Source organism: Rhincodon typus, chromosome 27, assembly GCF_021869965.1.
Source record: "Rhincodon typus isolate 14 chromosome 27, sRhiTyp1.1, whole genome shotgun sequence".
Lineage (NCBI taxonomy): Eukaryota > Metazoa > Chordata > Chondrichthyes > Orectolobiformes > Rhincodontidae > Rhincodon > Rhincodon typus.
Window position 1 is genome coordinate 2,950,960 of NC_063358.1, and position 26,525 is coordinate 2,977,484.

Consider the following 26,525-nt stretch of genomic DNA (forward strand, 5'->3'; position numbering starts at 1 on the left):
GCCCAAAACGTTGACTTACCTGCTTCTCGGATGCTGTCTGACCTGCTGTGCTTTTCCAGCCTCACACCTCTAGATTTTAAAGAATGCCTTCTTTTTCATGAGATTTCCTTTTTTTACAAGATCCCCACCCCAATCTTCTGTCCTGTGGCTAGTCTTCAACAGTCCATCCCAATTCTTTCAGCAGTTAGCTCGCTGTTAACTCTCCTTGGTGTCCATCTCTTTAGAAAGCATCCACCATACTCTGTCTCTAAAACTTCTGTTTAATAGTGTAGCTGTAATTGGTTGGGAAATAGGTGAGGAAGTGAGAGGTCACAATGAGATCTCCTGATGTCACAAAGCAATTGCATCATAAATCTCCTAAAAGGGAAATTGTCCTGACTGTGAAACTTTAAATCATATTATTCCAGCAAGGCATAGGCAATGCTCTTTTAGGAGACTAATCTATCTTCAACTTACCACTAACATTTCAACTGGAGATCAAATATTTCTTATGAGGTCTACTATTGCTCCAGCCAAACATCAGAAAATCTTTAATGAACCTTGAATAATTTTAAGAACCCATATTGCTTACATCTTAAATTTTCTTCATGTGAGTTTATTGCATATGAGTTGAAATCATACCATCCTTGTCTGGATCAAGCTTTCTTACTACAAACCTATTAATTGTAGTGTAATTAGTTCAGCAAATTAATTTTGCAGTTATGCTTTTGTAAGCTGAATGTACCAGATACCACATGATTCAAGTCTAAACACATTGCTCTGTGCAAAGCAACAACTGGACAGCAATTGAAGGGATCTCATAATTAACAAATTCTCCTTCCTTGATTCATTTAGTTTCAGATTTACAATGGTAGGGCCAGTTAGCTTAGACAGAAGGAATTTGCTTCTTAATAACTCCCATGCCATGTATCACATAGGCAGTTCTGGGATCTGTCCCTTCTTCTTGGGCTAGGATTAGCAACTTTTGGACAACTGAGGGCAATACATTGGGAGAAAGGAAGAGATTTACCACATTCCCATCTGTTGGTTTGGATCCATATTAACATTTAGCAAATTATGTGCTGAGTTTTTTCGATATCACAGTCTATTACCAAGGGCAAAATATAGTTAAATATCATCCATCAAGTAGAAAAATGCTCCAAGTCATTGAAAACTCATTTCAGAATCAATTAAAACATCAAAGCCATGACCATCAACATGAATGGTATGATTCAGCCCAAGAGAGTGCCTGGGCAGTAGGTTGGAATCAATCGCAAGGTAATGATGATGTGATTGAGAAAGCATTACTGGAGATGATTTACAACTGGATGGATAACATTGCAAGAAGAGCAGGATGAGCAAACAGGTGCAGTGGAGAGCAGGCTTCAGACAAAGACGGTAATGTGAGCAGATCTGGATACTATACCTTAGGAAGGATGTATTGATCTTGGAGGGAGTACAGTCAGTTCTGCTACAATGCATGTTTCTTCAACACAAATTGGCTTTGACGTGATTGAAGAATTTAGACCGCTATTTGTAGAACGCGCACTTTCCTTACCTGTATTGGCTATAGTTTAAATGGCATGGCTATAGCGCAATTTTCATATAATGCAATATCACAGGAGAACAGAACTATCACATTATGTAAGAACCGACTGTACAATGTAGGTTTACAAGAATGATACCTGGGCTTCAGGGGTTAACTTATGGTAGCAGAGAATTCTCCAGAATTTAGAAGGTTAAGGGATGATCTGATCAAAGTCTTCAAGATATTAACAGGAAAAGGCAGGGTGTATAAAGGTAAAGTATTTCCACTGGTTGGGGATTCCAAAACCAGGAGCATAGCCTGAGAATTAGGGCCAGACCCTTCAGGAGAGATGTTAGGAAGCACTTCGACACACAAAGGGTGGGAGAGGTTTGGAACTCTCTTCCACAAATGGCAGTGGATGCTGGGTCAGTTGTTAACTTTAAATTTGAAATAGTTACATATTTCGATAAGCAAAGGTTGTAAAGGATAAGAGCCAAAGGCAAGTGGATGGAGTTAGGCCACAGATCAGCCTTGATCTCATTGATTGGCAGAATGACTTAGAGAGGCTGAATGGCCTATTCCTGTTCCTATGTTCCTAATCATCATCCTGAATGCTGCAGAGGAGAACAAAGACTGTGCTTTCAGTAACAGCGACTGTACGTTTGGAGAATTTGGATTGTGTGAAATGGTGAAAACCTAATGAAAGGAATCAAGAAAAAAAGTGAACATGTATTTGGGAGGAACAACATTTTCAAGTTTATTTTTGGTGGAAATACAGATTGATGATAGTGAGCAAGGATGGGGGTGGTCCAATGGCAATTTCTTTTTGAGCTGGGATGGTGAGTTAAAAGGGAAGGGGGCAGTGCTGGGGGAGATAGATTTATTTATCCTGGCAGGTGTGACAAAAGCAAGAAAGATCTCAGAAGTCAGCAAATGGGACTAAGGGCATGGAAAAGAGATGTCAAGAACAGAGAGATTGGAGCTGGTGTGGATGGAAGGAATACAAAAATAGAGACAAATGGATGGAAAAGATGCTCGGGAAAGAAAGGGATATTGGAATAAGAGAGTTTTGTGTGTATTGGAATGACAGTCAGCAGTGGAGGGAGGCGAATCCTTATCTTCAGGATGAAGAAATTCATGAGTTTCTCATGTTTGTTGTAATAGGTGAGGCTGGGTGATTCAAGGGAGTGTGTTTAACAAAATGATTTATAATGAAAGACGCATCTGGCTTTGACCTCCAGAAGGATTTAAATAGGATTTAGCTTTTGGCAAAGAACACCACCACCCTGTAGAGCTCTGTATTGTCCAGCAGTTTTGCTAATTTGTGACAAAGCCCCAGTTGTAAACCATCAACGCACAAGTTTCCTCACCTTTAAAACCTCTCGCATTACCAGAATGTTTGATCATCACCCCTTGTCTCCTCTTGTCCCCATCAATCTTGCATTTGATTAAACCCCCGTGAAGCACCATTGGATATTTAACTACATTAAATAATTTGATATAAAGGTATTGTTTTCTTGGGACAAAGAGTTTTCTTGGGACAAAGACATGGGAAGGTGGAGATGAGAGATTAATGGAAAGGATATATCGCAGAGTTATCCGAGTTAATACAGGACAAGCAACATGAGGATTTTCTTTGCCATCAAGTGGCGGCTGAAATAGACATTAGATTTAAGAGGGAGTAGAAGGATGTAGATAGTGAGGAATAGAAGCAAGTGACCAATGTTAGTCTTGTTTGTGATTGCATGAGAGTAGTGAGGCCTAAGAAGTCAATCAGGCCCAGTTCTGAGAAATTGAGTCAGAGATTATTTTTATGAAGCAACTGGAAGAGGAAGGACATGAGGGTGATGAAGTAAAAGGAGACAGGAGTTGAGACAAAGATTAAAACCTTTAAGAATAATGGAGAGTTTGAGGGGAGGATGTTCTTATTGAAGAATTTGAGATGGAGTTTGGGGAGAAGGGGTGTTGGGGAGACATGGTAGATCAGAAAAGTGGAACAAGAGATGGATAAAAATGAAGTGCTCAAAGTACAAAGGCGTGGGGCAGTGGCCCTGGAGGATTTGGTTATAAGGCTGATGCTGGCAGGGTAAGGTTTGGCTCGGGCAAGCTGGGAAAAGTCCAGCTAGGTATACAAAAATATTATAGCTTTTAAAAGAATAAATTTAGGATAATCTCTGCCATAAGTCTGGATGCTGGCATCTCCTACCAAATACACTTCAGTCGGGACTTTTTCAGCTGAACATTGCATAGTGAAAGGGAGCGACTGATTAATGGAAGGAAACCTTAGTACACACCTGTCCCATGTAAGAGCCATATGATTCTGCATCAGCAATTCCACCATGTTTCATAATCCATTCAAATGTCTGCCATTCCAATCCGCCATCACACCCACGGTTTCCAAAGCCCCAGGTACAATCCATCAACATTTGCTGAGAAAGAGGAACTAAATTTCCTGTCTGAGATGAAAAGTAAGTGAGCTTAGTATGGCATCATAGCGTTGGATCTGTTTAATCTTGGAAACATTAAATAAAACACTCTGTTCCAGTAAAATAAAAGCAAAATAAAAGATGCTGGAGATCTGAAATAAGAATAGGAATTGCTGGAGAAACTCAGCAGGTCTGGCAACATCTCTGGAAAGAAAAGCAGAATTACTGTTTTGAGTTCCTTCCAAAGAACAGTCATATCAGACTTGAAATGTTAACTCTGTTTCTCTCTCCAAAGATGCTGCCAAACCTGCTGAGTTTCTCTAGTACTTTCTGTACTTACTTTATTCCATTATCAACTTTAGCAAAACTGAAGTACTTGCACTGATACTAAATTTGCGCACTTTCAACCAGAATTAATGTTTGGTTTTCATTACAGTACAATATTTATTCATTTACATCTTCCGTCTCAGAACAAGAAGTAATCTAGGCCCGAAACGTCAGCCTTCCTGCTCCTATGATGCTGCTTGGGCTGCTGTGTTCATCCAGCTCTACACCTTGTTATCTCAGTAATTGAGAAACATTCCTTGTTTCGCTGCTAATTTGAGACTTATAAAATCACCAGTTCAAATGAGAGATGAAGTCAGGCAGCTCAAAACTGACTTGAAGACTTGTCTTTTAACTAAAAGATAAAGGTCACCTGTCTCAGCAACTTTGATGGCACTAACAGCTTTTGTTTCCATGATTGTGGCAACGAACTTTTCAATAGTTTCATTAAAACAGGGTATACACATCAAACAGGGCTGATTAATAGCTTCCGAACAATGCGACTGTTAAATTACTAGACCGCTTCTTTTCGTTTCAGTTGATGAGAGATTTTCAATTCAGCATTTTCTGTTTAATTTCAGATTTTAATTGCAGTTTTCTTTAAAACGTAGATTGGATGCACCAGAGAAAGAGGCAATCCAGCCTGTTAAACCTGTGCTAGCTCTCTACCTCGGCAATTGAGATAGTCCAATTCTCACTCGCTTTCCTTGTCGCAGTGCAAATTGCTTCTCTTCAGTGCCAATCTAATTCCCTTTTAAAATGTTTACTTTTCATTCAGTTTCAAAGGAGTTTGGTTACTCCAAACATCATCGACAGAAAGAACACATTGACTTTTATTGACCTTATTCATTGTCAAAAATGAAGATGGATTCCTCAAGTTTGAAAAAGATTATTATAAGTATGTTTCACCTTTAAATGGACAGACACTTGCAGGGATCTGCAGCACAAAGGAATTTGGGAATCCTCGTGCGTGGATCACAAAGTTTAGCATTCAATTCACTGGATCATTATTAAGGCAAATTAAATGTTGGCTGATTTTTCAAAGGGAATGGAATATAAAAATAGGGAAATCTTATTCAAGTTGCACAAAGCACGAGTCAGAATGCAGCTGGAATACTGTGATCAATTGACGTTCTCTTATATAAAGGAAAGATATCCTGGCATTGGAGGCAGTCCAGAGAGGGTTCACTTCATTGGTTCTTCCTATGAGAACAGGTTGAGTAGGTTTGGGTTGTGCTCATTGGAGTTTAGGAAAATGAGAAACTTTCTGAAACATGCAAGATTCTTAGGGGGTTTGACAATCTAGATGCGGGGACAATGCTATTCCTTGTGGGAGAGTCTAGGAGCAGAGGTCATTCTGAATAAGGAATTGCCCAGTTATGACAGAGATGCGCTGGAATTTCTTCTGTCAGAGGGCAGTGAATCTGTGCAATTCTTTACTGTAGAGGCTGTTGAGGCTGGGTCATTAAGTATATTAAAGGCTGAGATCTTTAGTGAGTAAAGGAATCAAGGGCTATTGGGGAAAAGGCAGGAAAGTGGAGTTGAGGATTATTAACTCAGCCATATTGTCATTGAAAGCCAGAGTACACTTGATGGGCTGACTGGCTTAATTTTGGTCCTATGCCTATTGGTCTTATATTGTTCATTGATCTGCACTGATGCTGGGGATTGGGGATGGAGCAGTGGGAGGCAGACAAACAGCTTGTTCTTTGTTGCTGATTCCAGCTCAGACTGGAAGTAAGAGATTGTACGAATTACCCAGGATTGATTTGCGTGTTACGTTCCAGTGAACACAGCCGGAGCTACACATTGAGCAGAGTAAGGTTGGTACCTGCGTTATCCCCACTCTGCACCATCGAACGTCACTACACTCATGATCAGAGTTTTGCTTTGCTATAAAACGCACTCAAGTCCACATCCAGACAGCTGCATTACCAATCATTTTGGAAACACACTATTCACCTTGAGATAAAGTGCTCCTTCTAGAGCACCAGTTGCTGCAAAGCTCCAACAAGACCCGCAAACAGCTTGATCTTTGATAGGGGTTACTGCTCCTGAAACACGCAAAGAGTTAAAATTAGGATCCAAAAACATTTCTCCAAACAATTTTGGTCATTTAAAATAGACATTAAGATTGCAAGTTTTGGCTCCATTATTGCAGTAGTTTTCAGGCTATGGGTCACAATGAAAATATAGAAATATAGGCAATAGGAGCAGGAGTAGGCCATTCAGCCCTTCGAGCCTGCGCTGGCATCCAACATGATCATGGCTGATCATCTGACTCAGTCTACTGCTCCTGCTTTCTCCCCCATACCCTTTGATCCCTTTAGCCTGAAGAACTATGTCTAATTCCTTCTTAAAACTATTCAATGTTTGACCTGAACCAATTTGTGGCAGAGAATTCCACTGACTCACCACTCTCTGGCTGAAGAAATTTCTCCTCATTTCAGTTTTAAAAGGCCTACCCTGTATCTTTAGACTGTGATCCATAGTCAGGGTTCCCTGTCTTCAGGAATATCCTTCCTGCATTTACCTTGTCTGGTCCTGTTAGAATCTTACAAGTTTCTATGAGATCCCCCTTATACTTTTAAACTCCAGAGAACATAATCCTAATTGATCCATTTTATCTCCCTATATCAGCAGGGAGGTGATGGCCTAGTGGTATTATCATTGGCCTGTTAATCCAGAGACCGAGATAATATTCTGGGGACCTGGATTCGAATCCTGCCATAGCAAATGGTAGAATTTGAATTCAATAAATATCTGGAGTTAAGAGTCTAATGGTGACCATGAATCCATTGTTGGGAAAAATCCCATCTGGTTCACTAATCCCTTTTAGAGAAGCAAGCTGCCATTCTTACCTGGTCTGGCCTACATGTGATTCCAGACCCCCAGCAATGTGGTTGACTCTTAACTGCCCTCTGGGCAATTACGGATGGGTAATAAATGCTGCCTAGCTAGTGACGCCCTCATCCCGTGAATGAATAAAGGAAAAAAAAAGTTGTCACAATCAGGAACCAGGAAGAGAACATAGGAGATAAACAGTATCTACAGCATCTTTTGTTGTGTCTTGTGCATCTTGTCATTGAGGGCATTGTTGTGGGGCTGGTTTGTGTGCTCTCAGAAAATAGGAGGATTCTGACATTATTCAGTGCCTAATGCTGATTTGATGCCTGACATGGTCATTGCTTGCCACTTGTCTCACACAAATGTTACTAAGCACTAGTCAGTCCAATCCCAGATGTATCCAGGTCTTACTGCATATCTGCATGGACATGCTTCAGTATCTGAGACAGCTATGCTCCTTTAATTATGGCCTCTCCTATATTGATTTAGTTGTGCCCTTAAAAGCTTCATAAGGGGCAGCACAGTGGCTCAGTAGTTAGCACTGCTGCCTTACAGTACCAGGGACCTGGGTTCAATTCCACTCTCAGGCATCTGTCCACATGGAGCTTGTATGTTCTCCCTGTGTCTACATGGGTTTCCTCCCACAGTCAAAAGATGTGCATGTTATGTTGACTGGCTATGGGGAATATCAAGTTACAGGGGTGGGGTGGGTCTGGGTAGGTTGCTCTTCAGAGGGTCAGTGTAGACTCAATGAACTGAATGGCCTGCTTCCATGCTGTAAGTGACTCTATAATTAAACATTACAATTCCCTCATTAAATTCTTCACCTCTTTACTTCTCTTCCTTTAAAACAGTACTCTAAATCTATCTCTTTGACCAAGGTATTGGTCATCATCTTGACAGTTTGAAATTAGTCATTGCTCTTCAGAAATACCTTCAGTTGCGAAAGGTCTGAAAATCATTGTTGCTATGATTTTACCTGTGGGTTAAGTGTCCAATTTAGATCATTTGTCTCAAGGAGAAGTACAGAATTACCAGGTTTAACTCTTTTAATTGGGGTTAGTGGGGACGTGAGGTCATGGTAGAGAGATGTGGGGGAGTAGAGGGATAGAAGAAAGAACAACAGACACTGGATAATTCAAATCAACCATCTTTTCACGTTGAACCATCCTCAGCCACATAAACAGCCTTTCCCTCACGGGGCACAGACCCACCTACCATACAGTCTCCAGTCCACACTCAGAGGGACAACAGTTGACATGTACTGATCTGTTGGAAAAGGTTGCCCGATATTTCGTAAGGTTCTCTTCAGCCTTCCTCTCATTGCTGTGGTCTCATCCACAGTGCGGTCAGCCAGATGGTTAACTTCCAACTTATAGGTTAGGTTTGCTCGATTCATTGAATGGATGTACCTTAAAATTGAAGAAATAAGACTGTCACCTTATGACATAAACTACTACATTATCGGAATGAGCCGATGGAGCAGTCGTATGAATGTACCAATGGATGTTTAAACAACAGCATGCCTTACCTGCCTATATTTATTCATTGTATGTGGCCATCATCAGCAAGGCCAACATTTGTTGCTAGTCCTTAATTGCACTGTTAGGCCATTTTAGAGGGTAGTTGAGAGTAAACCAGTTTATTACAGGTCTGGAGTCACATGTAGGCCAGACCAGGTAAGGATGGCAGATTTCCTTTCCTGAAGGAGATTTGTGAAGCTGGTGGGTTTTGATTAACAATTAGCAAGTTTCATAGTCACCATCACTGCAACTAGCTTTACTTTCAAATTTACCAATTGAATTGAAATTCAACCAGATGCAGTTGGATTTGAACTGCTGTCTCCAAAGCATTAACCTTGTGTCCCCAGATTACTAGTCCAGTGACTTTATCATTCTGCCACAATGTTATGAATTGTTTTCTTTATCAAAACTATGATATCAACAGTTCAATTGTATTTTCTGTCACTATTTGTAAACTGGATTTAAATCACTGGACTTGAAACATTAACTCAGTTTCTCTCTCCACAGATCCTGCCAGACCTGCCGAGTTTCTTCAGCAATTTCTGTTTTTGCTTCAGATTTCCAGCTTCTGCAGTTCTTTGTTTTATTTTAGTGTTTAACTCACTGCCATATCTCTTCAAGGCATGTCCATCTTGAAGAAGTTCTGCTCCTCTCTCTGATAGGATTTCCATTCCAATCTTTTTTCTTGTCCACTGTCATCAATTTCACTGTCACTCCTGGTGTTTGACAAGATATTTGCTAAAACTCATTTACATAGCCACCTCATGTTCCTCAGTAACTGCCTATGACTTAGACTCACTCCATGTAGATTACAACTCAAGTTTCGTCCTTTGTGTTTTGAATCTACCCAGGATCATAGGTATCTCCATGATGTTCAACATTTCACAGATAGCTGCTCTCACCACATCCTGAGATCCACATTCAGTGCCATGCATCCTCACATGAACAATCTTGACCTCTCTCTCCAACAGTACCACCTCATGCTGGCTCAGATCTACACTGCTCCCCAGGTTCCACATCATCCTCCAGCTCATTCACCATTCTGGGGTACGTGGACCATTCCTTGTTCCAGTCCCACTCCACCCCCACCCACAAATATTTCTCCGGTATATCGATGATATCATCAGTGCTCCTTCTCTCTCTTGTCCAGAATTGAAAAGTTTATCAATTTCATTTCCAATTTCCACCCCACCCTCACCTTCACCTGGTCCAACTCTGACTCCTCCCTTCACTTCCTTGACATCTCTGTTTCCATTTCTGGGATAGGCTGGCCACCAATATCTACTACAAACCCACTGACTCCCACAATTACCTTGTCTACACATCCTCACACCCTGCTTTCTGTAAAGTCTCTATTCCATTCTCCCAGTTCCTCCCTCTCCATCGCTGATCTGATGATGCCAGCTTCTGCAGGGGTCCACAGAAATGGCCACCTTTTCCCTTAACTGAGGATTCCCCAGCAGTGATTTACCTGCACTTCAATCAATCCAGTTTACTGCATTCGCTGCTCACAATGTGGTCTCCTCTACACTGGGGAGACAAGATGGGCAAACAGCTTGTGATACACTTATGTACTGTCCACAAAAATATCCCTGAGCTTCCAGTTGTCCGTCACTTCAACACAACACCGTGGTCCCTAGCCAACATCTCTGTCAGTATCTTACGTCCTTCTCATGTGGGCTTCATTTACAATGGTCCGTTTGAAAAATAGCTTTGAGTTATGGTGGATTACAGTTTTGTCTCACCTGGTGGATTGGGCATGCGAACACAACTGCATTTATGTATCAGTGTGCTCATTGGGAGTCCTTTTATGTGTGAGTCTGGCTTGAAGTCCCATTGTGGCCTTGAGCTGGCATTTCATGATTCTAATGGGGGACGCTGTAATATTGAGAGTGTCAGTTTTCAATTAAAGTTGCATTATCCCACAGAGATAGCCTTCAAGGGACCCCATGTAGAAGAGTGGAGAGTTCCTCCAGCAATGTTACCAGACTGGTCATTCCAATCTGGCCATTTAGTCTGTGATTCTTTGTAAAACTTTGCTGGATGCAGTATTCTTCTTCATCTCCTTAGGCAGTCCCTCAGCATCAAGGATGACTTTCCTTCAGTCTGGAGCTATGGGTTCCGAGATCAGGAAACAGTCTGATTCTTGGTCCAACTTCCCGCCAACAAGTAGGATAGGAGGTGTTTGCTGAAATGGGTGGGAGGGATGTTTGAGTTTTCATACACTCCTCCCACAGTGCGTGTGTTCTTCATCCAAGCTTGACGGAGACATTCGAGATGGTTCACTCCTTCATAAATGATTCTTCCCCAGTTTGCCTGGCCTCAGGTAGAAGATTCCCGAGAGTCAGTTGGGGATGTTGTATTTTTTCAGGAATGTTTTGAGCATGTCCTTGAAGCATTTCCTCTGCCCTCCAGGTAACCAGTTGTTGTAATGGAGCTCAGAGTAAGGAGCTCGTATTGGAGTCTTGTGTCAGGCATCCAGAGGATGTGGTCTGTCTAATGTAGCTGATTGATAGTAACCCACTGCCTTGAGTTGAGGACACTGGCCTGAGAGAGGACCCTGACTTTGGAGTGTTTATCCTGACTGTGGATTTGTTGGATTTTGCAGAAGCATTCACTGGTGATATTTCTCGTGTGATTTCAGGTGTCTGCTGTACATTGCACGTGTCTCAGATACATTCACAGAGCAGATTACATGCTGCCTTGTAGACCAGGAGTTTGGTGTTGGGTTTGAGGTCTTTGTCATTAAACAGTCTGTTCCTGAGATAGCCAAAGGCTATGTTGACCATGGAGGCAATGCTAAATTTCGTCAGGGATGTCTATCCTCACTGAAAATCCAAATACATGTGAATTGACCCACATTGTCCAGTGGTGCACAGTAGAGTTTGTTTATTTATGGAAGGGGGATAGGGAGAGATAATGTCTTCCAGATGTGTAGCATTAACCTTTCGTTGACCTGCATAACAATTCTGACTGAATTTTAAAAGGAATCTGTAGGTTGTCCTGAGACACTATGTATGTACAGATTCTTTCTCCAGACTCACATTGTTTTAGATGTTTGTTGAAAGAAAGTACAAAAACCCTTTCACAATCTGATGGTGTCTCGAAGTGCCTTAAAAGAATTAAGTAATTTTTTTTGAAGTGTAGACACTGTTGTAACATCAAACAGCCAATTTACATATGTCAAAATCTCACAAAACATAACACATAGCAACATTGGGAATAGGAACAGGAGTAGACCATTCGGCCCTTTGAGCCTGCTTCACCATTCAAAATGATCATTTAACTCAGTACTCACTTTCTCCCCCATACCTGTTGATCCCTTTAGCCCTAAGAACTATACCTGACTCCTTCTTAAAAACATTCAATGTTTTGGCCTCAACTATGTTCTGTGGCAGAGAATTCCACAGGCTCACCGCTCTCTGGGTGAACAAATTTCTCTTCATCTCAGTCCAAAATGGCCTACCCTGTATCCTTGGTCTGGCAACATCTGTGAAGAGAAATCCGAGTTAACGCTTGGGTCCGGTGACCCTTCCTCAGAACAGATGTTGGCTAGGAAAATGTAAACCAATATTTTTCCAGCTATCATCTGTTCTGAGGAAGGGTCACTGGACCCGAAACATTAACTCTGATTTCTCTTCACAGATGCTGCCAGACCTGCTGAGATTTTCCAGCAACTTCTGTTTTTGTTTTTGATTTACAGGATCCGCAGTTCTTTTGATTTTTCCCCTGTATCCTTTGTCTGTGATCCCTGGTTCTGGACTCCCTGGTCATCAGGAACGTCCTTCCTATGTTTACCCTGTCTAGACTTGTTCAAATTTTATAGGCTTCTACGAGATCTCCTCTCATTCTTCTAAACCTCAGTGAATAAAGTGCTGATGTACCAGATAATTTGCTTTAGTGATGCTGATTGAGGGATAGATATTGGCAAGAACACCAGGGAGAACACGTCAGCTCTTTGAAGGTGCAGGCTGCTAGTCAGACCACATCTGAAATATCGTGATCAGTTCTGGTCCTTTTTTTAAGGAAACATCTTAGTTTATTGGAGGCATGGTTCCTCATGGGGGTGCTGTCTTATGGGCCATGTGTTTAGGATGCCGGGGTTCTCAATGGCAAATCAAATCTTCCTCGCCCAGCTCAAGAAGGGCACCTGAACATGAGGAGGAATAAGGAAATGTTTCAAAGGCTCTGTGAAGGCTTCCCTCAAAAAAATTCAACATTGATGGCAACACATGGGAGATCCTCATTCATAAGAAACTGATTTGGAGGAAACTCCGGTATGAAGAGACCCAATTTTTCGAGAACATCTATCAGAAAGAGGAAGTGCACAAAAGGAATGATCTCAAGGCCAAGGATCCATACAACCTCTCAGAAATGTGCAGTTGAAGATGCAACTCTAGGATTTGGTTCGTCAGTCACACAAGGACTCACAGAACCCAGGACCAGTGGCACAGAATTTCTGAGGTGGATAATCATACTCGTTAGTGAGTGAATACTGCTGACGAGAAACAGGTTGGGATTCTAGTCATTGGAATTTAGAAGAATGAGAGGTAATTGCATTGAAACATATCAGATTCTTAAGAGGCTTGACAGGGTAAACTCTGAGAACATAGAACATAGAACAGTACAGCACAGTACAGGCCCTTCGGCCCACGATGTTGTGCCGAACTTTTACCCTAAACCTAAGGTCTATCTAACTTCCACCGCTACCTTATACTATCATCCATATGCCTATCTAATAGCCGCTTAAATGCCCCTAATGAGGCCGACTCCACTACCCTCTCCGGCAATGCATTCCACGCCCCTACCACTCTCTGAGTAAAGAACCTACCTCTGACGTCTCCCCGATATTTACCTCCTTTCACTTTAAAACTATGTCCCCTCATAAAAGCTACCTTCACCCTAGGAAAAAGTTTCTGGCTGCCCACTCTATCTATACCTGTGATCATTTTGTACACCTCTATCAAGTCACCTCTCATCCTTCGTCATTCTAAAGAGAAAATCCCTAGCTCTCTCAACCTTTCCTCGTAAGACCTTCCCTCCATTCCAGGCAACATCCTGGTAAATCGCTGCATCTTTTCTAACGCTTCCACATCTTTCCTTTAAAGAGGTGACCAGAACTGGACACAGTACTCCAGATGTGGCCGAACCAGGCGTTTGAAGATGATGTTTCTCTTCATGGGACAGTTGAGGACCATACGGCACAGTCTCAGTATAAAGGGGAACCAATTTAAGACTGAAATGAGGAAGAATTTTTTCCCTCAGGGAGTTGTGAGTCTTTGGAACTCCTTGCCGCAGAGAGCTGTAGAGGGGGCCAGAGTCCTTGTGTATATTTAAGGCTGAAATAGATTTTTGATCAGTCGGGGAATCAAGGATTATAGGAAAGGGCAGGAAAGCGGATGTGAGGAATGTCAGATCAGCCATGATGCTATCAAATGGTGGAGCAGGCTTGGGGGCACCGAATGGCCTACTCCTGTTCCTATTTATTATGGTCTTATTGTCTTATGGTAAGTGCTTTTCATTAAGCACAATTTAAAATGTTTCCACAAATGTTTAATATGCAGTGATTGATCTGCTGAGAATCAGTAAAGCAGTGAAACTAGGAAAGATCATCAGTGCAGCCAAAATTCAAGAAAGACTGACATAAATATCCCAGAGAAAGAAAGTGTTGGAATTTATTATACACAAAAACAGAAATTGCTGGAAAAGCTCAGCGGGTCTGGCAGCATCTGTGGAGAGAAATCAGAGTTAATGTTTCTTCTTCAGAACTCGACCCAAAACGTTAACTCCGATTTTTCTCGACTGATGCTGTCAGGCATGCTGAGCTTTTTCGGCAATTTCTGTTTTGGTCATTGATTTAGAGCATCCACAGTCCTTTCAGTTTTTATTTGGGATTTATTACAGTTGGGCTTAGGGCAACCATTAAAAATAACACATCACCATTTCACTGAAAGCAGCTATACCTCATGTTGTGAGTAAATGTGGTTCTTCTCAAATCATGTTCCTCGTCATCTGTCTCATAGTCTCTATTAAACTTCTTCTTGTAATGCTGAAACAAATGATGAGCCTGATCTTCCTTATCTAAGGTAACTAAATCCTGAATGGGATTCGCCAGGATTCTGTGTTCTACTCGAGGACCAGCAAATCTTTTGCAAGGCAAACCTGTCAGAAAGAAATTGATAGATCAATAATGGATCAATTCAGGCTTCCAGTATTTTCATTAGAATGAGCTTGACCAAATGCCAGTCTCTACATTAGGATGTCAGAGATATGTCTCTTTAAATTTAAATGTTATGACTGCATTCTGTAGGCTCTTTGCTTCCTCTCGTGACATATAAAATATTCAAGATCGTTTCCAACAGAATACCCAACAGTAATTCCGTCACTATTCAAAATAAATTCCACATCTCCCCTGTTACTGAAGTTGTCAGAGTATTCAAATTTCGAGTTTGGTATTGCCCCAATCTTTAACTTCTGATAAATCAATGCTGATCTGAATCAATTTTCTCTTAAAATCATGTTCCCTTTCTCTTTCCAAAGTCACACCCATTATGTGAGCGATCGCATAATGCCTTTACTAGGAGTTATTACTCTTCAAAAGCTGAAGAATGAAAGTTGCATTGTTACTGAATTTTAAAACATTTTATGATAAAAGCGTTAATGTGGAGTTACAGATCACTCTTATTTGGATAGTGTCAGTGCCAATTTGGGACAATGTTAAAAACAACTATAGCAATTCCCACAAACACGGAAATTACTAGAGAAACTCAACAGGTCTGGCAGCATCTGTAAAGAGAGAAACAGAGTTAATGTTTTGAGTCCAGTGACCCTCCTTCATTAGACTTGAAATGTTAACTCTGTTTCTCTCTCTACAGGTGCTGCCGGACCTGTTGACCTTCTCCAGCAGTCTCTTTTTATTTCATGTCCACAGTTCTTTGTTTTATTATAGTGACTCCAAGATCTGCTAATTTGTGTTTCAATTCTTCATGGCCAGAAAATGTTGAGGAGACGATCAGTAGAAATGAGCCCAAATGAAAGGTTCAAAAGCAACATTCAATACAGTTTGAAAATTCAGTTATTAAACTCAACCTCTTCAAACTCAACAGTAAGGTAAACATGAAGAGTGATCACCGTCCCACAAATTAGTGATAGTGTATCATGACCATCTGAGCGTAGTGTGACGCTACTACGCTTTAAGAGGTGTAGTTTGTGCTTTGTTTTTGAAGAGATATTTTAAGACAGAGACACCAAATTGTCTCTTCCAAGACAATAAAGTAAGCAGCTTGTGAGGCTCTGGAGTTTTTTTAAAAGTTTGAACAATAGAAGCAGCATGAATGGGTGGGGTCAGGCTCCCATAGGGTTTTAGTTTAACTTTGAGTTGTTGGGATTTTGAAGCTGGCTGTAGAAGCAGCTACATCTCTCTCTGTTTCAGCTAAAAGCTTGGGCTCTCTCTGCTGCCAGAATCGCATGTGAGACAATCTGTTTTACTGAATTTGCACTTGCCAAGTGTGTGTTTATGGCATGTTACTATATTACAACAGTTGCTGTTTAGTAGTTAAATAATCTATTATTCTGTTAAGTTTTCCAATGGAATTAAAGTTAGTTCAATTCTTCTTTCTTTTGTTTGTATTTTAACTTCAGGTTAGGAATAAAGTGAGTTTTGCTTAAAGCTGAGTAGTGTGACCAATCGAATTACACCTGGAAGACAGCACCTTACACCGCCTTTAAATAAGATAAAAGTTATGGTCTAGGCTATCTCCTTGAATTATTTGCAGGGGGTTTGGCCTGGTCTATAACAGTACCTCAAGCAAGAGTTTATACACCATATGACCAAAATGGGGAGGGCTCTCTGCAAAAATCAACATCTCTTTACTATATATTCACCTGTAGCCATCTATCAAAAGCTTTACCTTCAGGAAGTTCAAAGATATTTGAGTCCACGTTAAAGTCCACAGTCCCATAATCTAATTCATATTTGTCATAATGGGATCCAAACAAAGTATTATATCCCTTCATTTCATAATGGACAGGAATGGGGTCGTTTGTAGACTTGGTGATCCAAATGGTGTAATTATTCTTCTTTTGATTTTTGTAAATAATATTCTGCCACACGCTGCAATGTTGTCCTTTATAGTCCTCTTCCTTTATGAACTAAAAATATTGACATTAAAATGCATGATCAGACCTCAAATGCTGATAAATAAATAGGATAATAAAAGTTAACTTAATTCTTTAGTATTTAATACAGATCCTTAATCATCTGTGCTCCCTTCACCATAATTCCTTCTCTATTTTAGATTTTCACTGCACTACAAAATCTGAGTTGGCTATATCCAAGTAATGGTTGGTTATTCCTTTTCATTCAGTTTAATGCTTGGCTGATTGCCTCCAATTTACAGGTGATCCGGAGGCAATTGTTTCACGCATGCTTCTTTCAGCAGTGTCAAAGTGAATCTGTCTACACTCACAGCAGGATAGCTAAATGCTGAGTGTAATGGAAGTGTTAGTGAATACAGTAATGGTTACAATAGCCAGGGACAATTACCTTTGAGAACTGGGTCTTAAATGATAGCACAAATCAGATTGTGCTCCTTTCACACTATCGACAATCTTCTAACCAAAGTTCATTGGCAACTGGAGAAATAAAACAATGTTCTCCACTAAACACAAGAACATAAGAACTAGGAACAGGAGTAGGCCATTCAGCCCCTCAAGCCTGATCTGCCATTTAATACAATCATGGCTGACCTCATCTCGGCCTCAGCTCCATTTTCCTGCTCATTCCCCATAACCCTTCAACCCGTTACTAATTCAAAATCTGTCTCATCCTCCTTAAACTTACTCGCTGTCCCAGCATCCACTGCACTCTGGGATATTGAACTCCACAGATTCACAGCCCTTTGAGAGCAGTCGTTCCTCCTCATCTTTGCTTTAATTCTGCTGCCACTTATCCCAGCAGTACAACCTCTCGTTTTAGATTGTCCTACATGAGGAAACATCCAAAAGATCATGCCATGTCAGAGCAGACATAGGGGCATGAACACAGCTAAGATGACGGAGGTGGGGTTATTGAGCACGCATCACGGAGACTCACTTCAGACGTGTTCATTAATTCACGTGCAGTGGTCAATTGATACAAGGCTGTTTTGACCCACTTAAGGGCCTCAATTGACAGCAACTTGAGGAGACTGACCAATCAGGTGGAGGTGGGGAGGTGAAGGGACCTCCACCAGTTGCTTTCCTGATGATTAAATGACACCCAACTCCTCTGCAAGGAGACACTGCTTTTTGCCTAAAGTGTGTTCATTTTAAAACTGAGCTTGATAAATGTTCATTAACCAAAGGTGCTAAGAGGTAGGGGGTGCCCACAGCCACCTGTGCAGTTGCTCTTATACCTCCCTGTGCTGCTTTCTGCTGGTCTTTTCTCTCCCCCTTTTCTTTTGGCTCTTCCTCTTCCTAAACATCCTTCCCCCCTCCCGTCATTTTTATTATTCTTTCCTAGTGGGACAGAGGTGAGGTCATAAGAAATAGGTGCACAAAGAGGCCATTCAGCCCCTTCAGTCCATTCCACCATTCAATGAAATCATGGTTAATATTCTACTTCCACACCTTTACCCTGCACGATCCTCCAATCCCTTTATGTAGCTATCTGTTGATTTTAGTCTTCATTATAATCAATGATCGAGCTCCACAGCCTTTGGGGCAAAGAATTCCAAAGATTCACCAACCCCTGAGTGAAGAAAGTTCCTCCTCATCTCAATCTTCAATGGCCTGCCCCTCATCCTGAGACATTGTCCCTCTGGAGATGGTCAAGGGACTTTGAGAAATCTAGCACTTAAAGATGCTCTTCTCTATTTCTTCCACAATTGTTCAGATACTCCTCTAACTTGTGATCCTTCATGCTTTATTTCTCTTCCAATTACACCTTCACTGCCATTACTACCCTTGCTCCCTCACTCCGTCTCAATTCTCTGCTCAAGTACCTGATTTTCCCTGTCCCCAGCTCCAGTATTTACATTTTTCATTCTCCTATTCTTTTGCCTTTAATCATATTATTTTTGTTTCCTTTTAGAATTTTTAATCCTGATGCTCTTACAGTTTCATCTTAATTTTTGACTGAATTCTAATCTTTAGCACATGTCACTCTTACCTTAAAACCCTCCAGGTTTGGAAAGACTGACTGTGGAAAGATGGGATCATCAACAGTTCCATTCACTTGGAAGCATTTGATAACGTTTATCTCTGTTTCCGTAGTCTCTGGAGAAATCTTGTAACTAATTCCAGCTGGCTTTTCAAATCCATGTTGTAGAGTTATAACCTGACCTGTTAAATTGGAAAACTATTTAAACTTCTAAACAAAAGGAGAAACAGCAAATGACAGCTATGAGCAGATCACCATCAAGCCTATTGTTTGCACTGAGTAAACTTTCTCCAACTGACAATATGGTTTCTGAGTCTTCATTGTGGCATTTTGCAGAACTGCAATAATATAACAAGTAGCTACACTTCCAAAGTAATTACTAATCAGGAACATTAAAAACTAGTGTACATTTGAACGTGGCATTGATAGATTCATTGATAGCCCTTTGATCTAAAGCATTGACTTTGCTTCTCTCTCCACAGGTGCTGCATGACGCCAAGGAATTCAACACTTGCACAATGTTTCATGTATATGTTATGATAATCGTCAATTTCTACTGAAATGTCTAGGTCTTGGGGCTGCAGTCACAGCCCCAAAATGAAGGCATAGCCATTTAGGATTGAGATGAGGAGACAGTCCTTCACTCAGATATTGTGAATCTATCGAATTGTCCACTGCAGAAAGCTGGAGCATTGCTGACATCACTGGGGACTGAGAGTGATTGAATTTGGAATTTCATGGAATTAAGGGGACACGGTTGGAAAGTGTACCTAAGCAAGAAGAACAGCCAAAATTATACTGGTTGCTACGGCTTGCTCGAAGGGCCAAATGGCCAGCTCCTATTTCTCATATTCTAAAATTATGAAATTAAAATTTACACAATTCCTTCAAACTGAAACATTGCTTTTGATCAGGAACTGCAGGATTTTAAACAAACTTATTGGTCTGATTCCCATTGTCACACTTTCCCCTTTTCCTAAAATTCTCCATTTTCCTAAAATATTCATGAACTGTTTAAGCAGTCACCTTGCTTCTAATCCACTCTTAACGTTGTTATGAGAAACCGTGTAACTTTGGTCAAACTAACTTTCCCTTTCAGCCAATCTGATCTGGAAGAAATATATATTTTTTTAATCTGATTCCCTGATGAAAATACAGTGATGTTTTTGGAGAATGGGATAAAGTATTATCTTATAATCAGAGTTAGTCATAACCTGTTTTCTGCAGCAGCACTTTTAAAACAACTTTATCAATTTGCTGACACAAAATGGTCGTTGTTTTAAAAATAATAATGATGAGCTGCTAACAGCCTTGACATAACCTAACTCAATTCTATTTTTGTTGGAGCAAATTACTGCAGATGCTGGAATCTGAACTCAAAAAAAAATGCTGCAGATCACAGCAGGTCAGGCAGCATCCATGGAGAGAGAGCAAGCCAACATTTCGAGTCTAGATGACTCTTCATCAGAGCTGAAGTGTAGAGGTGGCAGCATTTATGCAGTAGTGGGGTGGGAGGAGGGGAAAGAATGTTGATAGTCCCAATCCCCCCTCTGACTATAGTATAAATGCTGCCCCCTCCACACTTCACGTCAGCTCTGATGAAGAGTCATCTAGACTCGAAACGTTAGCTTGCTTTCTCTCCATGGATGCTGCCTGACCCGCTGTGATCACCAACATTTGTTGTTTTCAGTTCAATTCTAGTTTTAGCTTATTCCAGAATGCAGTATCATCCTTACATTTGCAAGAAAAAATGTAGGACCTCTTCTCAGTCAGGCTGTTCCAGAACCTTATCACTGTTCCTCACTTGACTGAAACTAAAGCAGGGGAGATAATCAGTTTATAGAAACAGATGGATTTAATCAGACATTTAATCCCCTGAGATCAGGCAAATTTCAACTGTAGTATATTTACTCTGACTCTCCACATGTGCTTAAGGTTTATTAACTCAAAAAATATGTTAATCTGTCAGGATAGAAGTGGTACCATGATAATAATCAATGCGGCTGATGTTTCCAGACAGGTTGTACCAAGCTTCAAATGGCTCTTTAATCTCAGCGAGTGGCAATGACAGAATTCCTGCAAATATTAAAGCGTTAGTTTATTCTTGCAGTCAAAAAGACTTCTCCTTGCAACTGAAAGACAATCAGTATCCCAGCATTCTCCATGTACACTCACATTAGGTTCATTGGCTTAAAGTCCCATGGGACATCCTATGTCACAAAATGTGCTGTAAAAATGCAAGTGTCTTTTTTTACATTTAAAAATGAACATTTTAACCTAGGTAAATAGGTAAAATAAATGGATAAATTTAAAGACATTTTTCTTTTAATGAATGACTGCTCCTGTATGCTATTCATTAAGTTTTTGAACTCTGCATGCTGTTAACCAATACACACACACGCATACAGACACACACACACAGAGTCACAGACACACACATACACACACACACACACACACACACACACATGCACGCACATACATAGACACGCAGAGACACAGACACACACACACGGAGACACAGACACAAAACACATGGATACACATACACACACATAGACATACACAGACGCACACAAACAAAACACACATGCAGACAGACACACACAACAAACACACACACACAGACACACACATGCACATACACACACCCACACACGGCCACCTAGATACACACACTCACTCCTGTATCATGTACTTTGAATTGTGTATATTTTCTTTCATTCCTATTAATGATTGGAAACTGTATGTGATGGAGTCCTGTGAGCTGGGTTGCATCATGGCGATGGAATGGGTATCAAAGAAGAAATTGGTACCCTGACCAAAAAACAAATGGTATTATGGGAATGAGGACAGAAAGGTTGGATGGTAAGATAGTGACCAAGCCATGGATATTTGTCAATGGTCTGAAACAGTGCTGGGGCTGTTAGGGAACTGTGTCCATTGTTTCAGTGACCATAAAGAAAAGGGAGTTTGAGATAAGGGTACAGGTGGCTGCCTGTGCATCTTCAAGCAAAACCTTGAAGAAAGAGACCAGAGGGAATAGATCTGGTGATGGCGTCCAACTAAAAACCAATAGTAAGGGCCACTACCTTATTTGGCAGATAGTCAAACGCACGAAAAAGGTATAAAGTAAGACATTGAGAGCAATTCAGGACTGAAGCCTGGATAGAGCAGTTTGGTCACCTGCTCCAGGAAGACACACCAAGGGAACTGTTGATGGATTGCCCAGCTGAGACAGGCCCGTGCTTGCTGGACCTTTAAGCAACTAGCTTTATTGTGGGTATGTATTATTGCTTAGTAACTCAATAAAGGTGTACCACATTAAGTAGAATGATATTTGAGTTGTGTGCCTTTGAAATATGGGTCAGAACATTAAACCAGAAAGGGAACATTACAAAGCCTCCAGCAAAATGTTGGCCACCCCAGTGCCACTTGGATCTGGCTATGAAAGAGGTCAAGAGTGGAGCCTGGATTGACGCTCCTTTCCCGTGGCTTCTGTGTAACAATTAACACAGGCAGGAAATGAGAGATTAGGAACTCAGTGCTGGGTCAGTTTAAGGCATATACACAGATCCAACAAAGACCCTTGATGCCGTTAGACATGGTACTGCCAGATAATGCCTCAAACCACTCTCCGACACTTTCAGGAGATGGTATGCTGAAAAACTCAATCAAATTATTATTTGCCCCGTGAACAAATGGACAAGGAGCAAGCCAGTTCTGCCCTTTAATATAACCATAGCTGATCCGACCTATCATTCTACTGGACTGAAAGAAATGAAAGTAGAGGAACAATTTGGTCAAAGTTATTCTGTAGACACAGCAGTTGGTGAAGCAAAGTCGTACAAACAGTTGGTATGACAGGAGCAAGTATCAAACGTCAAAACAAGAAAAACGCAGCTGGACAGGATTACTATGTCTTAATTTCCTTTCAATTCAACAGTAGTTGACCATATTTGTATTAGCACCTGTCTTCCTGGCGTTGACTAAATATTTATATTGATACAAAAAAAGGTAATCACAGTCCTGGAACTGAAATGAAAGAAGGCAAAACCTATCCACCTCTATTTTTGAAATGTTCTGGCACTTTATTTCAGGAACTGATCCCTACTCATTGACCTAACCTCGCAGAATAGAAACACCTTCACACTTTGTTCAAGGTCAGCTCCTAGATGAATGTAGCATCCATTACGATAAGGGGAGGAGTTAAATATGCATCCCATTGCTGCAAATAACAGGGCAAGATTAGACCAGGGTTAACGTGGAGCAATGAGAACAGAGAAAGTTAAATATTCTCTCTGCACAGACACAAACACAGATACACACACAGAGACATGCACACATATAGACACACACTCACACACAGACATGTACAGACATAAACACACACACGGATGCAAAGAATAGCAATTTATTGTCACTTGTATTTTTACAAAAAAAGAGAGAGTTTTATAAATCGCCTTACCATGGCAGCTGTATTAATGACATTAGTCATAGACAAGAAGAAAGAAAAGTAAAAATCAAGACAGAGATCATCTCAGATCAATTTCAGTTTGGGGAAAGCTGATTAAAACAATGAAAGCTGGAATACCCTAAGCCGCCTCTGAAGAAGACCTCCACACCGGGATGAGACCGACAGGCCAGGACAAGCACCATCAAATCGAGATCGTCCCTCTGGGACAAGGTGACCATCAGTCCAGGCTGCTGAATACCCAGAATGAGATCTCCACGTCGGGACGAGACCACCAAACCTCGAGATTAACGTGCCAAGCTGAGACTGCCCCTCTGGAATGAGGCTGCCATGCTGTGCTGGATACCTCTTCATCGCCTGACCCAGGCTGGGAGAAGAAACCTTCCTCTGAAGCCATCAAAAGAGGTAAGATAATAAATGGAAACATTTCTTAAAGAAGCGGAGAGAAAGAAAAGTACAAGACGGATGGAATAGATGAACTCCAGTCTCCTGGGCTAAGGAGCCAAACATTGTGCTGCTACTTTGTCACCATCTTGGATGTTACACACAAACTAAAACACAGACACACACTCACACACACACACACACACGCACACACACGCGCACACAGAGATACACACACACACAGAGACACACACAAACATACACAGACACACAGATACAGACACACACACACAGACACACAGGTATACACACACACATACACACACACACACACACACAGACACACACACAACGATGCATACACATGCAGATGCACACTGACACACAGATGCACACACACCCACACACAGACAACAGTACAGGTAGACGCACACACAGATGCACACACATACAGACACATATATATATACACAAGCTCTTTAGGACTTTGAAAATTCATTTACTAACACAATTAAATAACCCACAAATACAGAAAAAACTGGCAATATAAAATTAAACAGAAATATTGAGAACATACACTGAATCCATATGCAACTGTAGAAGAAAAATATGATTCTTCCAAAGTTCTATCTTCCAAAGGATCAATCCCAGAGTGTTAATCCACCTGCATTCTGACCGGTGCTGAACAGTCTGCAATGTATTTCCAGTATTTCTGGTTTTATTTCTGATATCAATGTCATTATGTGGAACATACCCAGAACATACCTGTAACATGATAGATGTCTGGAAATTTGGGCGTGTTCATCAACGACTGGGCATCAAATGCTACCACAGAAAATATAAAATTAACAAAGACAGTTAGAGAAACACAAGATGGTGCAGTACCCACGTTGTGCTGATTTGTTACATATTTTCTGATTTACCAGAACATGTCCTAATCAGCCTGATTAAGTGCAGAAAATGCATCAATTACAGGAAGGGCATTCCTCAATAGGAAATTATACATATGCAGATAGTTTAAATGTTTGCCAGTACATACAGACAGACTGGTTTATGATATGGCTACAGGATTGTTGGGAAATCATTAGAAATATGTGGAGGTACAGGATTTTTACAGCATGAGCTCACACCTTCCTCCCAGCCCTAACGAAAAGGAAAATCATAGAACAATGAATACATAGTAAACACACCATACATGCTGTGATATTAATAATGGCTAAATTTAGAATAATAGAATAGTTACAGTGTGGAAGGAGAACATTTGGCCTGTTATTTGGTGCCGGCTCTTTGCAAAAGCAAAAACCAAAAGAACTGTGGATGCTGTAAATCAGGAACAAAAACAAAGTTGCTGGAAAAGCTCAGCAGGTCTGGCAGCATCTGTGGAGGAGAAAACAGAGTTAACGTTTCGGGTCCGGTGACCCTGTAACCTTGCATTTCCCATGGCTAACCCACCTAACCTGCACATCCCTGAACACTGTGGGCAATTTCCCATGGCCAATCCGCCCTAACCTGCACATCTTTGGACTGTGGGAGGAAACCGGAGTACCCGGAGGAAACCCATGCAGACACAGGGAGAATGTACAAATTCCGCACAGTCACCCGAGTCTGGAATCGAACGCGGGTCCCTGGCGCTGTGAGCCACAATGCCACTCTGTTTTTTTTGTCAATTACTTTAGATTGTTGTGCTCTGGCTCTGGACCCCTTTCCCAACGAGGAAAGGTTTTTGTTTCCTTTATGGACCCTGTCATAATGGTTCCTGATCCACTACACCAGCTCCCAAGAAGAGTCATTTCTGACTGGAAACATTAGTTCTATCTCTATCTCCACAAATTCTGCCAGAGTTTCTCCAGTATGTTTTGTCTCTATCTCCTCTCTCTCCTGATCGCTGAGATTCCCAGCTTTTCCATTGTAACTCCCCTATTGAAGAACTCGTGGCCTGGAACCGTTCTGGTCCAACTTGCATCTTCACACACTGGGATATACACAGGTCTCAACTCACATTGCCCCAAAATCAAACCTTTACGCTTATTTCAAAGATGTAACCTTTCGGAGTAACTTTTAATGTTGCTTTCTGAATGAGACTAGGACTCAAACCCAGTGCTTTATCCACTCTGTAAACCCCAGGAAACAACGAAGATTTAATTAAAGGCGCCACTTGTACCTAAGAACAAGGTGAAGAGAAACACGCTGCCCATCCAGTGCCCGGAACGTGCCATCGCTCCACCGGGTCTTCACTCCAACGGGAGCGGCACGGCAGGACGGACAGAGCGGCCGCTAGCCCCAGCTCAGTCTCTGGGAGTGGGGAGGAGAGCGTCTCCCGGAGTCTGACTGCCTCTGGGACGAACCTGCTGAGCTCTGAAGAGTTGGTTTAAACTCCTCCCAGTGATCCAACCACAGTCAGGGTGATAACTGCAATGATCATTCCCTTCGCTATTCATTGCATCAACTCTGGTCGCGCTGAAGATTTAAAACTTACCGTTTCCCGAATCCTGGAATATTGCACCCGATTGCTGAAGGCAACTCCCTGCCAAGTCCGGAGTCAAATTGAGGACTCCTGTGGTGCGGTGGTAGTGCCTCTTCCCCTGAGCCAGGAGGCCCATGTCCCACATACTCCAGATATGTGTAACAGCATCCCCTACCAGGTTAATAAGGGTACATCTATCAGACCTGAGTATTTCTCAGCCCTTTTGTGGCGCAGTGGTAGGAAGCCCGGGTTTGGGATCCACTTATTCCAGAGCATCTCTGTGCAGGTTGATTTAAAATATCTACAAAGCCTGGGAGAGATCTGAGAAGTCAAATCTAAATCACTGACCCAAAGCTTCTTTTGAGTCACATGTCTGATTTAACTGATTGTATTTGACCTGGACTCTACAATGTTGACCTCAGGACTGCATTCAAT

General features: G+C 41.4%; 1 protein-coding gene across 1 annotated transcript; it reads right to left on the reverse strand.

Moving 5' to 3' along the window:
- Window positions 1-3,774: 3,774 nt before the first annotated feature.
- Window positions 3,775-25,990, reverse strand: LOC109922895 (counting factor associated protein D-like). Its single transcript, XM_048612911.1, has 9 exons — window positions 25,788-25,990; window positions 24,392-24,451; window positions 20,752-20,844; window positions 18,778-18,950; window positions 16,538-16,778; window positions 14,591-14,789; window positions 8,323-8,516; window positions 6,220-6,311; window positions 3,775-3,963 (listed from the first exon to the last, which is right to left on the reverse strand). The coding sequence occupies exons 1-9, from the start codon at window positions 25,840-25,842 to the stop codon at window positions 3,775-3,777; spliced, it is 1,296 nt and encodes a 431-aa protein (XP_048468868.1). The 5' UTR covers window positions 25,843-25,990.
- Between the last annotated feature and the right edge of the window lie 535 nt (window positions 25,991-26,525).

Excerpts from the sequence above, each read along its gene's own strand:
- LOC109922895 (XM_048612911.1), bottom strand. The coding sequence starts at position 25,842 with ATGGCACGTTCCGGGCACTGGATGGGCAGCGTGTTTCTCTTCACCTTG. Across the intron at positions 18,951-20,751 it reads CCGCATTGATTATTATCATG|GTCAGGTTATAACTCTACAA; the intron begins GTACCACTTCTA and ends CCAATTTAACAG. Across the intron at positions 8,517-14,590 it reads ACATTTACTCACAACATGAG|GTACATCCATTCAATGAATC; the intron begins GTATAGCTGCTT and ends TTCAATTTTAAG.